Source organism: Trichosurus vulpecula, chromosome 2 (assembly GCF_011100635.1).
Source record: "Trichosurus vulpecula isolate mTriVul1 chromosome 2, mTriVul1.pri, whole genome shotgun sequence".
In the NCBI taxonomy this organism is placed as follows: domain Eukaryota; kingdom Metazoa; phylum Chordata; class Mammalia; order Diprotodontia; family Phalangeridae; genus Trichosurus; species Trichosurus vulpecula.
This window is the reverse complement of record NC_050574.1, coordinates 132,345,868-132,359,324: the sequence shown is the minus strand read 5'-3', so window position 1 is coordinate 132,359,324 and position 13,457 is coordinate 132,345,868. Positions and strand designations below refer to the sequence as shown.

Below are 13,457 nucleotides of genomic sequence, written 5' to 3'. Positions count from 1 at the left end.
AGGGCAATTTGGTTGAGAAGCCAACTACCCAGAGTCAAATGTGACCTTTTGATTCTCCTTAGCAACCTGAGGAGAGTGACCTCTCAGGAAAGTGTGAGAATTTTAACTCAGAAGATCAGCAATGGGTTGCTTTGATGGGTAAGGCAAGCTGGTTTGCCAGTAGCTGCCCAGCAAGGAACCAGAGGCACCCCTCCAATGTTATGCCAATCAATCAAACATTCGTTGAGCACCCCCTGGGTTGAGTGCATTGTGTTAGGCCCTGGAGATACAAAAGGGAAAGTAAAATAATCCCTACCTTCAAGGAACTTACATTCTACTGGTGGAGATAATGTGTAAATAAACAAGTGTATGCGAAATGAATACAGGGTAATTTGGTATGGGAAGGTGTTTCTGTCAAAGATGACACTTGATCTGAATCTTGAGGGAAATTTCACCTGCTTTTCTGGACTGAGACCATTGGAGACCCCATTACAGGCTAGAGGAATGAACACTCAAGATGCTAATATGTGTGGCTACCTGGTGGGTGTTTGGGATACCACGAGGCTAAATGGAATTTGGTTTCAAGGATTGTAACACTGTCAGTGCCATGGGCCATTTAGGGGTTTTCCTGGTTTACTTGGATTCCAACATCTGACTGCGTCTGATTTTTTATTTCTAATCAATACATAAAGGTATCTGATGTGCTGCTGTGCTCCCTTCTCCCTGTCTTCCCCTCCCCTGTTCTCAACCAGACCCCTATGCACCGTGGTAAACCTAGCTCTCAGGGCTTTCCCTGCCTTGGCTAGTAGCTTGAGGAGCATTCTTAGGGCTAAGCAGATCAAGAAAAACTAAACCACCCCATGAGCCAAACCCTGATGCAGAAAGTAGCAAGAGCCAGCCTAACCTACTTGAGTGGGAGCCTGGCAGGATTAGATGGAAGGAAGGGTGAAAGAGATATGACTTCTCCTCCTAGGAAAGGGAACATAGGTCCCTTTTGCACCTGCCACTTGTTGTCTTTTTCTCGTTTTTTCTCCCGCCCTGCTGGGGGTGTGCTTCCTCTCTCCTTGTTTCCGTGTGTGCTTGTGTATAACAGCATGCCCTCCCCGTCATGTCCCTCTCTCCTCGGCTTTGGCTCTGCTCTGCTGCTCTCTGTCATGTCTCAGCTTCATTGTCTGTTCTCTTCTACTTCCTGTCCTCCCCACAGGCTGCCAGCTGACACCACAGCCACTGTCGAGGACATGCTGCCTTCTGTCACCACCATCACCACTAACTCTGATACTATCACCGAAACTTTTGCCACTGCTCAGAACAGCCCCACCAGTGAGACCACAACCCTGACTTCTAGCATTGCCCCTCCGGCCACTGCCATTCCGGATTCAAATTCAGTGCCAGCTGGCCAGGCCACTCCCTCTAAGGGCCCAGGGGTGTCTGCCTCCTCCCCACCACCTGCGTCAGCCCCCAAAGTTGCCCCCCTTGTTGACCTGAGCGATACCCCAACCTCAACTCCTGCAGCTAGCAATTTGTCTTCTAGTGTTCTGGCCACCCAGGGGGCTGTCCTCAGCCCCAGCGCCCCCACCAATGTGGTAGAGGCCTCCAAGACTCCTCCTGGGAATAAGGCAGTCCCAGCTCCAACCCCTACCAATTCCACTAGTCCCCTGGCTGCTGTTTCAGAGCCCCCCGAGGCCAAACAGGAGCCAGCCACCACCAAAGGCCCAGACCCGGAGCCCACTCCTCCCAGCACGGTGAAGAGCCCGACAGAGGCAGCCACGACCCTCACTAGCCCGAAGAGTGAAGCTGCCTCCGTCAACACTGCAAAACCCTCCCAGGGCGAGGACTTTAAAATGGACGAAGGGACCTTCAAGACCCCAGAGATTGACCTTGCAAAGGATGTCTTTGCAGCCCTGGGCTCTGCTGCTGCCACCCCTGCAGCGAGTGGGCAGGCTCCTGAGCTTGCTTCTTCCCCTGCAGACAGCTCTGTGTCGCCTGCACCAACAAAGACCGAGTATGGCCTCTCTTAATCTGCTGTCGATTATATCCTGTGGTGTTGTGCGTTGGTGCTGTACTGTGTCCTCTTTGTTAGATGTGCCTTCCCACTAACCTTGGTGTTTTCTCAGTCCATTCCGGGAGGAGGGGAGAAGGAAACAGTTAGCTAGTTCATAGAGGACCGATTGAGGCAAAGGATCTGGAGAAAAGAGATGGGGAGGCCCCAGAGAGCAGCCACCTGATCACTAATTAGGCCACATTAATTGTCTTTTACCTTTAAATTTTTGGAAGTAGCTTCTCTTTTTTCCTGGATGGGGAGTATCTGGCAAGAAGGTTCCAAATTCTTTTCTACCCTCTGGGGAAGCAGAACAAGGTGCTCTGATAGGTCACCCAGGGCCCTAGCAGGCAACGAGAGGTTAGCATCTCCTGGGTCCCTGCCCAGAAGCCACACTTATAAAAGGGAGAAGGCCAAGAAAGATTCAGATATCTCGATTTTACTCCCGCAGGAGCCTAATCTCATCACTGTCAGACTGAGCTCTTCCTCCCATGCCTGCTTCTTTGGGGGTGGAATGGTATGAGATAGCTTAAGGCTGCCAAAAGCTGGGCAGCATGGTGCTATTGTGTACCAGGGAGAGTTTTTTCCTCCACATGCAACTTAAGTGCTGGATACTTGATCAAGCTTAGGCCATGGTGGAATCCTGCCCCAGGAGTGTATTTAGGCCTCTCCCCTCTGCTCCTTGTGCCTATGAGATCTCCTGAGGTCTACAAACTTCCTGCCTGGTGTATCTCCTTTGCCCTGGAGGTGGGGAGCGTGGGAACTTTTATTCCCCCCACCTTAGCCCTTGGAGAGGTCCGTGTGGTGAGCAGCTAGTGTTGTAAACACAGGTTGCAGCTGTGAGCCCTGCAACCCAGTTCATATGAGCTCAGCCTCTTAGTGTACGGGAACCAAATGGCCCTGTGCACTCATGCCAAACCAGGTCAAATTGGGGCCCTTTGATGGGACCCTCGCAGGTACACACAGCAGCACCACAGGTGCCAAGTGGCCCAGGAAAGCCCTCAAACAGAGTCCTAACCCAGAGATATAAGGGTATTTTCCCAAGGGTGGGAAGGTCATCACAGCACTATTAACTGTGCAAGGATTCCTGGCAAACATAGTGTTATCAAGTCAATCTTTAGGATTCTTCGAGTACCCTTCCTTCCTACCTATGGTTTCAGGGCTAGGAATTAATACACCATCACCAGCCCTAAGGCTTGGGGTTTGGCAGCCGTTTGGGACCAGGTAAACAGTCTAAGAAATGGGCTGCATTTGCCCCCCACCCTTTTTGCCTATCCCTTCTGAGGAAAGAACTCTTGGCATTAAGCTTAGGACCTCAACAGGAACAGGGGCCAGTCCTCAAACTGGAACTTCCTAGGGAGGCCCGGCTGCCTGCTAATGGGGGAGAAGACTGCCTGAGCACCCACTGACCAGTTCTGTTTTCTTAACTTTCTGCAGGAAAGCCCCCGTAGAAGGAAAGTCTGCACCCCAGGAGACAGAAACCCAGCCAGCTCCAGCAGAAGTCAAGACGGTCCCCAACGAAGCCACACAAACAAACGGGAATGAGAGCAAAGCGTGATCAGTGATGGGAAATTAAAAAGCAAGACATCAAATTAAAAAAGTGACAGAACCACTTCCCCGGAACATTTCTAGCATCACACACACACACACACACACACACACACACATACACATACACACATACAGACACACACACACACTCACGCTCACGCTCACACACATCTCATTCCTCTAGTGTCTTTTGCCTTTAAAAAAATCAAAAAATCAGACAAATAAGTAAACAAATTGGGATCTCCTTTTTGTAGGTTTGTTAAAAGGATCCTTTTGTTGTGCACTCACTTGTAATGAAATTTAAAAGAAAAAAAAAGTTGAGCCCACAGCCAAACTAGGACACTCCGTTCCCTGAAATCATTAACAAAAACAATTCAATAGACAACAAAAACCCCACCGAGTTAAGAATCTAGGAAGCTCAGAACAAATCTAGGTTTAGGAAGACAACACTTTGCTTCCTCGGGTTTAGCCCCCGAGCAGCTTCAGAGAAGTACTTTCTTCAGGCACGATGACTAACCGAATGAACAAAGTCCACAATTTATTTTTATACTTTTCAGTCGAGTTTGAACTATGTAAAGCCTCATAAATAAGTTATAATTTCTGTTCACTTTGTATTTGTTCAGTATGCAAAGTGTGTCACCCTTTCTAGCTGAATTCAGTTCCCACGTAGACTCGTTTTGTAGGAAGAATGCCAAATTGCAGCTTCTGGGGGTAGATTTCAATTTGCAGTATTCAGACTTCTTTTCTTTCTTTTTTTTTTCTTTTTTTTTTTGCCAACTTTATTTTCCAGTGTTTACAAATCAAGAAATGTTTGACTTTGGTTTGCGTTTTAACGTCCACATAAAATAGCTCCCTTTTTTTTTTTTCATATTGGATACAGTCTAGAGGTAGTTAAGTTCTTCGCACACTTGCTTGACACAGGGAGACTTTTCAAAATCTGAATGTAGACAGTAGCTGTTCCCTACTCTTTTGGTTTTCTTCCTCTACCTTTGGCTAACCTGAGTAAAAACCAGATTTTCTCTGGCTCTTTGCTTTCGGTTTTGGGGGGGGCCAAGCTGCTTGCTGATTACCCACTAGCCACATCCAAGAGGCAGACTCTGCTTTTCCAGGCATTCTGGCCCTTTCCTTGGATGACTCTCCCTAGGTTTTGCAAAGTGAGGCGGAGATTGTACAGTTGGGGCTGGTCTTGGCAAACACATTTTAACCCCAACCATCCCCCCCCCTTTTTTTAGAAAGCCAAATGAAAAGGTATATGCAAACAATTACTTTTTAGCCCATAAATCTAGATTTGAGCGGAAGAGCATGTGTGCTTCAGGGAATTGGTGTCTTTTTTTGGAAATCTGTCGAAGTAAAGCAACATCGGCCTTCTGTTCACTTGGACAGCACCTGTGAGATCTGCTGTCCTGAGTCATAATACAACGCTCCTGGATTAGGAACTGAGTGGGGGGACATACAGAAACTTTAAAAGGGGGTGGGAGGGGAGAAGGGTAAGACCAGCCCTTTGTATAGAAATTTTTCTTTTTTTTTTATCCTCATTCTACTTTAGAACTGCAAGCTTGTGCACTGTGGATGCGTGAATATTTTAGTGTGAAACGTGTTTTTGTCATAGTATTGAAATAAAACTTCAACATAGTTTGGTTGTGGAAGGTGTAGAAGATAGTTCAGAAAATTATTCAGGAAATAAAATAACTCTTAAAAGGAACAGAAGCCTTTAAACAAAGAAAATTAAATAATAATGATGATGGTGATTATAAGTTAAAAAAAAAAACAAACCCAATACTCCGGCATGCATTCCTTTCCTAAGGTATGATAAGGGAAGAGGTTAGGGTGGTGAGACTGTCATCTGAGCCCGTTCCATTAAAGCCACACTCTCCAGTGTACTCCCAATTCTGTAGTCTAAACAGTGGCATTGCTAGATTATGATTTCAAACTGTGAAAAACAACGGTCTTGTCATTTGCTAAATGTGGGTCGCTCTTTATTTTTTTTCAGCTGGGTTGTGGGATGTTCTAGTTGTTTTTTTTTTTTGTTTTGTTTTGTTTTGCATTTTTTCAGCTCCTGGGGATGGAAATGGAGGCCACTGTATACACAACCCTGGCCTGTTCCTATCACTAGGGCTTGCATAAGTGTATGTTTTAAATACATTGGCCTTGAGAAAATAATAACAGTAGAAGAGGCATAAGACGTCCAGCAGATTGAAAGAGTGGGGCTTATGAGTCAAGAATGAAAGACCCAGAACTGCCCTGAGATCACAGAGGAATATGTTGGGCCACCAGAATTGTCCAGGGGAACTGATTCCCTCATCAGATAATGCTGATGGCTTTATCCCACTTGGCCAACACCATTCTATACCTCGAAAGGTAATTACTAATTAAAGTGAGCAAGTGGAAGTCACATTCTGATGGCTAGGAACAGGTGGAGGCATATTTAGCACTCTGCTGGCCTGCAAAATCACCTCTGATACAGGAGAACTGAGGTACCAGGGGCCACGCTAATGACAGCAGTCATGATCTGCTTCTCCTGTTACACATAGGTATGTCTCACCTCTCAAAGTTTCTTTTTTTGTTATTTTTTTTCCTGTTCCTTTTTAATACTTCTAAAGTCGGAGGGAGTTATTTTACTTCCACGGTATCCATCTTTTTTATGGAACAATTTAGTCTTAATTTTTCTTAATCCTTTGAAGGAGGGACCAACTTTATCCATTTTTCAATGTGTATTTATACATGTGTATGTGTACGCATATGTATTTTCATAAACACTCATCAGTGGTCAAATTCTGCCAGTGGAGCAATCACTCAACACCCCAGACCACACAAATCCAGAAAGGACCATGGTGTATTGGAGTGTGCAGCTGCAAAGTGGAACTATATTTTCACACTTTTCTATGGAGCCTTCCAGATCCCAAGTTTTCGCTCTAGGCTGTTTGGATAGTGGTTTTCAGAACTCCATTAACATCCCTACCCAGCATTCCCTACTTTGGGGGCCTTCTCTCTTGTTATAAAACTTTTTACCAAGTGAAACATTGACACCACCTTTATTTCCATTCTCACTGGTGTAAATACTGAGTACTAACTGAGAATTTTGACTTTGCATTCTGTCAGAATACTTGTGTTCAATAAAAATTAAAAAAAAAGTCTTTGCAGTCAAACCCTGATATTTTTTTTTCTCTCCCATGCATAAAATGAAGAAACAGCTCAGGTGTTTATGAGGGGGTCTGGTGAGACCCAGTGTCTTGCACATCCTTTTCTTACAAGTTAGACACACTTTTCTCTGGATAATAGTTTCTAGTTCTCCCACTCCTTGATAGTACTAGCAATTGACTTCCTTCACATCCACAAAGGGGAGCAGGAAGTCATTACTGCTAGTTGGAATAATGAACTTGCAGTGAATTTTAATTTAATTTAATTTTTTTTTTTTAAATTTTAACAGTGAACTGGATGAAAGAAGCTCTCTCCCTGTCAGCTAGCTCTCAACCCCAAATCCTGCTTTGACTACCCAAAGCTCATCCCCATTTACCCAACTGGACTTAGTGAGAAGAAAAAAAATGTTTTAGCTTGAAATTCTGCATGAGTGAGGTCTGAAATACGGCCCTCTTTGGCAGAAACAGCTGAGCTAATTCCCTCTGTTGTGAAAGGTGAAGATTCCTGGAGAAGCCAGCAAATCTTCCTAGGTTTATACTCCAGTTGTCCCTGGGATTTGTTCTGAAACCACCACTACTAAATGTATGGACTGATATGAGGGTACTTACATCAGCAAAGATTTATGTACCATAAATGCTCAAGCTTTCTGGTGGTGGGGACATTTCTCCCCTCAGACAGAAAAACTTCATTCAACAACCGGGTGTTTGTGTTTCAAAGTCCAGCCATGGTTCTCTTACTTACAGAAAGGAAGGTGCCCAGGTGACAGTTCCAGGTGAACAGAAGAAAAGTCCTTCTCAAGCACTATCTCTGGGGTTTCTCTGTTTCTATGAGTAAGATACACTCCTTTGTTGGCAGACGGAACAGAGTTTCTCTGTGGCAGGTTATGATTTGTGTTTGGGATAAGATTTCCTGGGCTCTTCCACTCTGGGTCTTCCTCCCTCTAACCCTGAACCAGACACCCAAGGAGTGATTGCACCTGCCCTAAAGCCCTGTTAAAATGCTGATTAAAGATACCTGACTTGGTCAAAACTGTGGATTTAACCATGTTCTTTGAATCTCAACCATGTGCCTGTTGCCATTCAGGGTAGGATGATCCAGGAATGCCCAGGGTATAACGACATTACTTTTCCAGTATAACTTATGAATTGAGAAGCAGCCTGATATATATGGACAAAGAGCTTAAAGGCCAGGGTCTAGTCTGCTTCTGACACACAATAAATGGATGATCCTGGCTAGCCACCTAAACTCTCGGTGCCCCTGGGAATCTCTCTTAAGCGGCAGGATAGGTGATCTGAATTGGAAGAGGGAGTTCCCCACACCAAAGAAATCACAGGTCGGGGAAGGCCTATGAAGACCAGGCCTAGGTTCACCCCACTAACCTTGAATATTCAGAGAGAAGGGCTTCAGTCAGTTTTATCTGTCAGCACACCAGCAGTTAGTTATGAAGGAAAATATCAGCTACAAGGATCTTGACTTTTGTGTTATAATTTAAAGGGCACCCTCTAAAAACATTCCTCTTTAAGCCTGTCAAAGATCCAGGAATTCTACCATTAGAGAATCCTCTCTCTAGGTCTTTGGGAAGGCTTTTGAGTGGCTAAGAATCCCCTTGTAAAATGAAAATATCCCTGGAGAGGCATTTTATAAGTCTGTAATTCAGTCTATAAGCACTCATTAGCATTTACTATCTGATTATACCTTTCCGGGCACAGAAAAGGTATGAAAATAGCCGAAGAAGGCCTGGGGTATAAGCACAAGATACAGAGACATTCTCCTTTAGACACTCTACATTTCAACCCAAATCTCTGTCCCCCAGAATTTGAACTGGGAACCCTCTAACTGGAGGTCTTCAAGCAGAGGCTGGGTTTGTTGGGTATATTTCAGAAGGGGATTCCTGTTCAGATTCAGGTTGGAGCAGATAACCTCTGAAATTCTGTGAATTGATGGTCTCCTGTCTCCAGCCTATGTGTTATATACCCTTTCCTCCTCTCTGCCTTTGAGACTTCTTATATTTCATCAAGGTTCACCTTAAATGCCATGTCTTCCATGAAGCCTTCCCTGATTCTTGCTCCCCTTGCAAATCTATCCGTGCTCTCCTTCCAATATTCCTGGAGCACTTTGGCCTGGCACATAGTAGGATTTAATAAATGCTTATTCCCTAGAAGGCTGGCTGGTTGGACCTCTCCTTTGGCCCCTTCACTCCCTCCTTTCCTTATCCCTCTCATACTCATCTACAGCCTCCTAATATCTCCCTATAGAATGTAAGTTTGGTTTTTTTTTAAAGACAGGAATGCCATTTTTGTCTTTGTGGCCTCAAGACCTATCTCAGTGCCAGGGACAGATATTTAATAAATATTTCTTGAATTAAATTGGAGACAGGAACCTAAGAGGACGGATAGCAAGGGACCCGGAAGAGACAGAGGCTATGGAAAAGGAGATGAGAAGGATTCAAAGACAATCTATTTCAAACTTTTACCTAGAGTTCCTGTCCAGGAATAACAAGATAAAGTCTTAGGCAAGGGAAACTGGACCAGTCGAGGCCAAAAGGAAAAATTATTTAATGCTGATACTTCACACGGTCAGGCTCCACTACCAAGCATTAGAAGCAGTCTGACCAGAGCCTAAACCCAAAGCCCAGGGCCCAAGTTAACGGTGAAAGAGGCAACTTGCAGGTATTACTCCTGCATGTGGCACCAGAAACTCCAGCTAAATGGAGAGAACAGCACAAGTCTGGGGCACAGGAAAAAGGAACACATAAGGCCAAGGAACTTAGGGGGAAGGTGGTATTTGAGGTACAGATGGGAAGCAGTTTGCAGTTCACTGGGCATGTTTGTTACATTCTAGGCTGACTCAAAGAACAACTCTGGCAGCCTCATACATCAGAGTTCAAGTGTTGCTAACTGAATAATAGTCTAAAGTTTCTTGGAACCTGGAAGGCAATGAAGTTGAAGGCCAGTCATTTTTTTTGTTTTGTCTTTTGGAGGCAACTCAGGTTAAGTGACTCGCTCAGGGTGCCACAGTTAGTAAGTGGTTGAGGCCGAATTTGAACTCAGGTCCTCCTGACTCCGGAGCAGGTGCTCTATCCACTGCTCCACCCAGCTGTTCCAAAGGTCAGGTGTTATTGCTGCTGCTGCTGTCAAAGAAATAGGGGCACATACTCAGATCCCTCAAAAAACAGGAATTTTCTCCTCAAGGGCAGCAAGTGTATCTTCCTCTCCCTGTAACCTAGAGTACTGAGTGCTCTGTCAAGTGCTGATTAACTGACTCTTCTAGGGAACTCATTTGCGGAAGCTGTGCCCATGTGTTCAGCTGGAACTGGGCCAGCCTGACCCAGTCATTCATTAGGGACATCTCACCTTCACCTCCCTCTTTGTTCCCCTAACCACCAGCTGGCCCAGTCGTCAAGGATCCTCTCCCTCTTTCACCCTGCTCAGGCAGCGCCTCATGCCCCAGACTTAGTCCAGATATTTAGCTGCCTTGTGTCTTGGGCTCCCTTTCTAAGATGACAACTAGCTAATCTGAAAACCTGAATCATTCCCATATGTTACTTCAATGTGTAATTCCTCCCTCAGAACACATCTGCTTTTTTATTTATTTTATTTTTAAGTTATAGAATAAAACAAGCATTTTAATTTGCATAATATAATTAAAAAGATAATTGCACGTGAATCTGCAAATCTATCACGTACAACCTGCCATTCCTTTTAAATATGTATTATAATTTTTTTCAATATAAACACATCTGCATTTTAACAGAGGTCTTTTGGAAGATATCTGATCAAAGACTTCTGAATTTGGAAGACCAAAGAAGTGAATAATGGTCAGCATTTCATGAGCTACAGCAGATTAGCCAGAAAGTTATATATCTGGGAAGAGGGGAAGGAGAGAGGCTTCAATCTCCCTCAAATCAAGCCATATCATGTAGAAAGTTATCTCTTCCCCACACATACATACCATGGGCACAAGCATATGCTAAGACTGAATTCACAAGTTCCTCTTAGTTCCTCTAACAAACTATCTGACTTGCATTTGTTCTCTGGACTCTAAATTATTACAAGGGCTGAATTAGTGAAGAAAAAATTCCAGTCTCAGGGATCAAACTTCTGCTCCCTTCTTTTGCAGGCACTCCTTGTGGGGGAGGCTCTGAGCACCCCAGAAATCATAATGTCTAGCCCTTTAAGGAAAACGGAATTAGGGCAAAACCCTCAAACTGGGTGGGAGCGGAGAAACGGTCATTACCTATATTTCTGTATTCTAGGAGAGGCAGAATCAGAATCCAATGTAGGGAAGTGTCATGAAGGCAAACCATGGCAAAAAAAAAAAAGCCATAAGCTCCCAATATCTGCTTATTAATTATTAGACATTACTCCGTTACACGAGGATATATATTCCATGGGTTCCATGGGTTATGACCCCAATGAAGAAACTCAGGGCATGTGTCCTTGGCTTTTAAGGTGGATCTAACAGTGGCCACTGACTTCAGATGAACAGAATAAACCAAACCTCTTTTCCAGTATCCACTGATTTTTGTAGGCTTCTTCCTGTTTTCTTTTTTCCTGATTATTATAACTAAATATCAATACAACCTGCTTCACAACTATTTAAGTTTAAATAAATTAATTTCAGTGCATAAAAAGGTGGTGCACTGGGCACTGTTCCTGCCAGCTATAGCCTCTGGGGAGGCATAACTCCCACTCCCAATCTATGTAGCCATGCCCTACTGGTGAGAGGTCCTGAAGGTCAAGAATGAGTGGGACAAAGAGATGGAAACAGCATGGGTCGAGGTGGATTGTGGCTCACATATCAGTTTGTGTGAATTTATAAAGATGGGAGACAGTATGTGGAGTCCATGCAGCAGCATTAATTGGGATGTAAAGTCCATGAAGGTGAACAACCTGAAACAAGGTCAGAGGAGCCTCCCAGGCTCCCTGGTGATGAGCCAGCCTGAAAGAATAGCAGCTGTGAGCAGGTAAGAGTCCCAGTGACCCTAGGGGGAACAGGGACAGGAGCAGAAGTCTTTGTGAATGAGACCTGACTCTGGTTAACTTTGAGACCTGAAGAAATTCACCTGCCAAAAACAGAGGTGAAAGGGAGGACTCAGAGCCAAGAGCTATAACAGGCTCACCATCCATCCTAACTTCTCTTCCTCCACGTGTACTCAATGAGGCAATTAAAGAGATAATTAGAATTTCCAGCCATCTGTAGTAACTATCCAGCTCAGTTTTGCTTGGCAATCTAGTTTCCTCCTTGTCCCTTAATGTTGCCCTCCAGGACTGACTGGAGGGAAAGTTTGAGGAAGGGTAACTGTTTGCAGAATATGGCCTGGAGTTGTCTCCAGTGTAAGCCTCTTAGGGCTCCTAGCCTTGCTCAGTTAAGAGCAGGGGGACTTTGTACTTACTCTAAAATCCCAACTATACCTGCCCGTTACTTCTAGGCCTTCCACCTATGCTATGATATACCTCACCACAGCTGAATAAGCTAGCAGTCCATCTACAGAAAGGACCTGTGTTGGTGAATGCCCCACAAAAGAAAAAAAATTTTCATTTGTGTCTTACTTTTCAGCTCATTTACATTGCTAATTTCCTGATAAAAATGAACAGAAACTGCTTTGTTATAGTGAGTCGGCCCAGGCTAGGAAGTCTGCTAGTTGAATTCTGCCTCAATTCACCTGGACTTGATTTGAACATTAGTGATGTCTAGATCAGTGAGTAAGATATGGAGAGCAAGGAGTTGGGAGGGATGAAAATCACTCTCATCCCTGCCCCCAACATTCATTAAGCTGCATAAGATTTCCCACTCTACCTCCACAGCAACTCATCCTCTTCCCTCACTTTACACAGATGCTATCTTACTTCATCATCTCTTACTCTTGAACAGCCACCTAATTGGCATTTCTACTACCAAGCTCTCTCCCCTCCAACCATCCTCCATGTACATAGCTGCCAAACTGATATTTCCAAAGCCCAGGTCTGACCTCATCAACCCCTGAGCTCAAGAAACTTCTGCTGAACCCTTTGGTCTCTGTGATAAAATAAAAATCCTCTGTTTTGCAGTGAAAGGGCTTCACAATATGGCTCCAACCTAATTTTCCAGACTGATTTCACAATACCTCCCATCAACCCCTTTACATTCACATCAAATGGACCTCTTTGTTGTCCCCCAAAGTTACCTTTCCATCTGCCATCTCCTTGACTTTGCATAGGCTGTCCATCATAGCTAGAATTCGATCAGATTGTGAGCTCCCTGAGAGCAGGGACTATCTTTTGCCTTTCTTTACTCTTTAGTGTTGGTGTTCACGGCACCTCAAAATGTTGCAATGCACCAGAATGATGAAGAATAGACATGTAGGTCATGGGTCTGTTGTGAAAAGAATTTGTTCAGACCATCTCTAAGTTAAAGAAGGCATTTACTGGGGTGACTCACCCAGCAGGCCCTGCTCCACATGGGAAAGGCAGCAACTAGCCAGGTTAGGTGTTTGATGGGATAGGGGGAAGGGGCAGCAGGAGAAGGGGAGGAGGGGCAGGCACTGCTCTGGAATGCCTGGAGTATCTAGTAGTTCAGAGGTGTCTTTGTCATACAGATAAGCAAGGGAAACAGGAAAAGGGGAAAGGGGAGCACTGCTCTGGAATGTCAGGTAGTTGGGAGGATGTTTTGTGAAAGCACACAAATAAGTCCACAGTGGGAGCATCAATGCATAGTCTATGGCTGGTCACATCTTGCATTTTATCTCATATCTCACATCCTGCATCCTGTC

The 13,457-nt window shown here is 44.7% G+C and overlaps 1 protein-coding gene across 1 annotated transcript in view; it reads left to right on the top strand.

The window, feature by feature from the left end:
- Positions 1–6,699, top strand: part of NCAM1 (neural cell adhesion molecule 1) — a 111,148-nt gene extending 104,449 nt beyond the window's left edge. The window contains exons 20-21 of the mRNA XM_036743947.1: positions 1,184–1,981; positions 3,455–6,699. Coding sequence (XP_036599842.1) covers positions 1,184–1,981; positions 3,455–3,575 — 919 coding nt within the window. The 3' untranslated portion in view covers positions 3,576–6,699. The remainder of the gene's footprint in view (positions 1–1,183; positions 1,982–3,454) is intronic.
- The last annotated feature ends 6,758 nt before the right edge of the window (positions 6,700–13,457 follow it).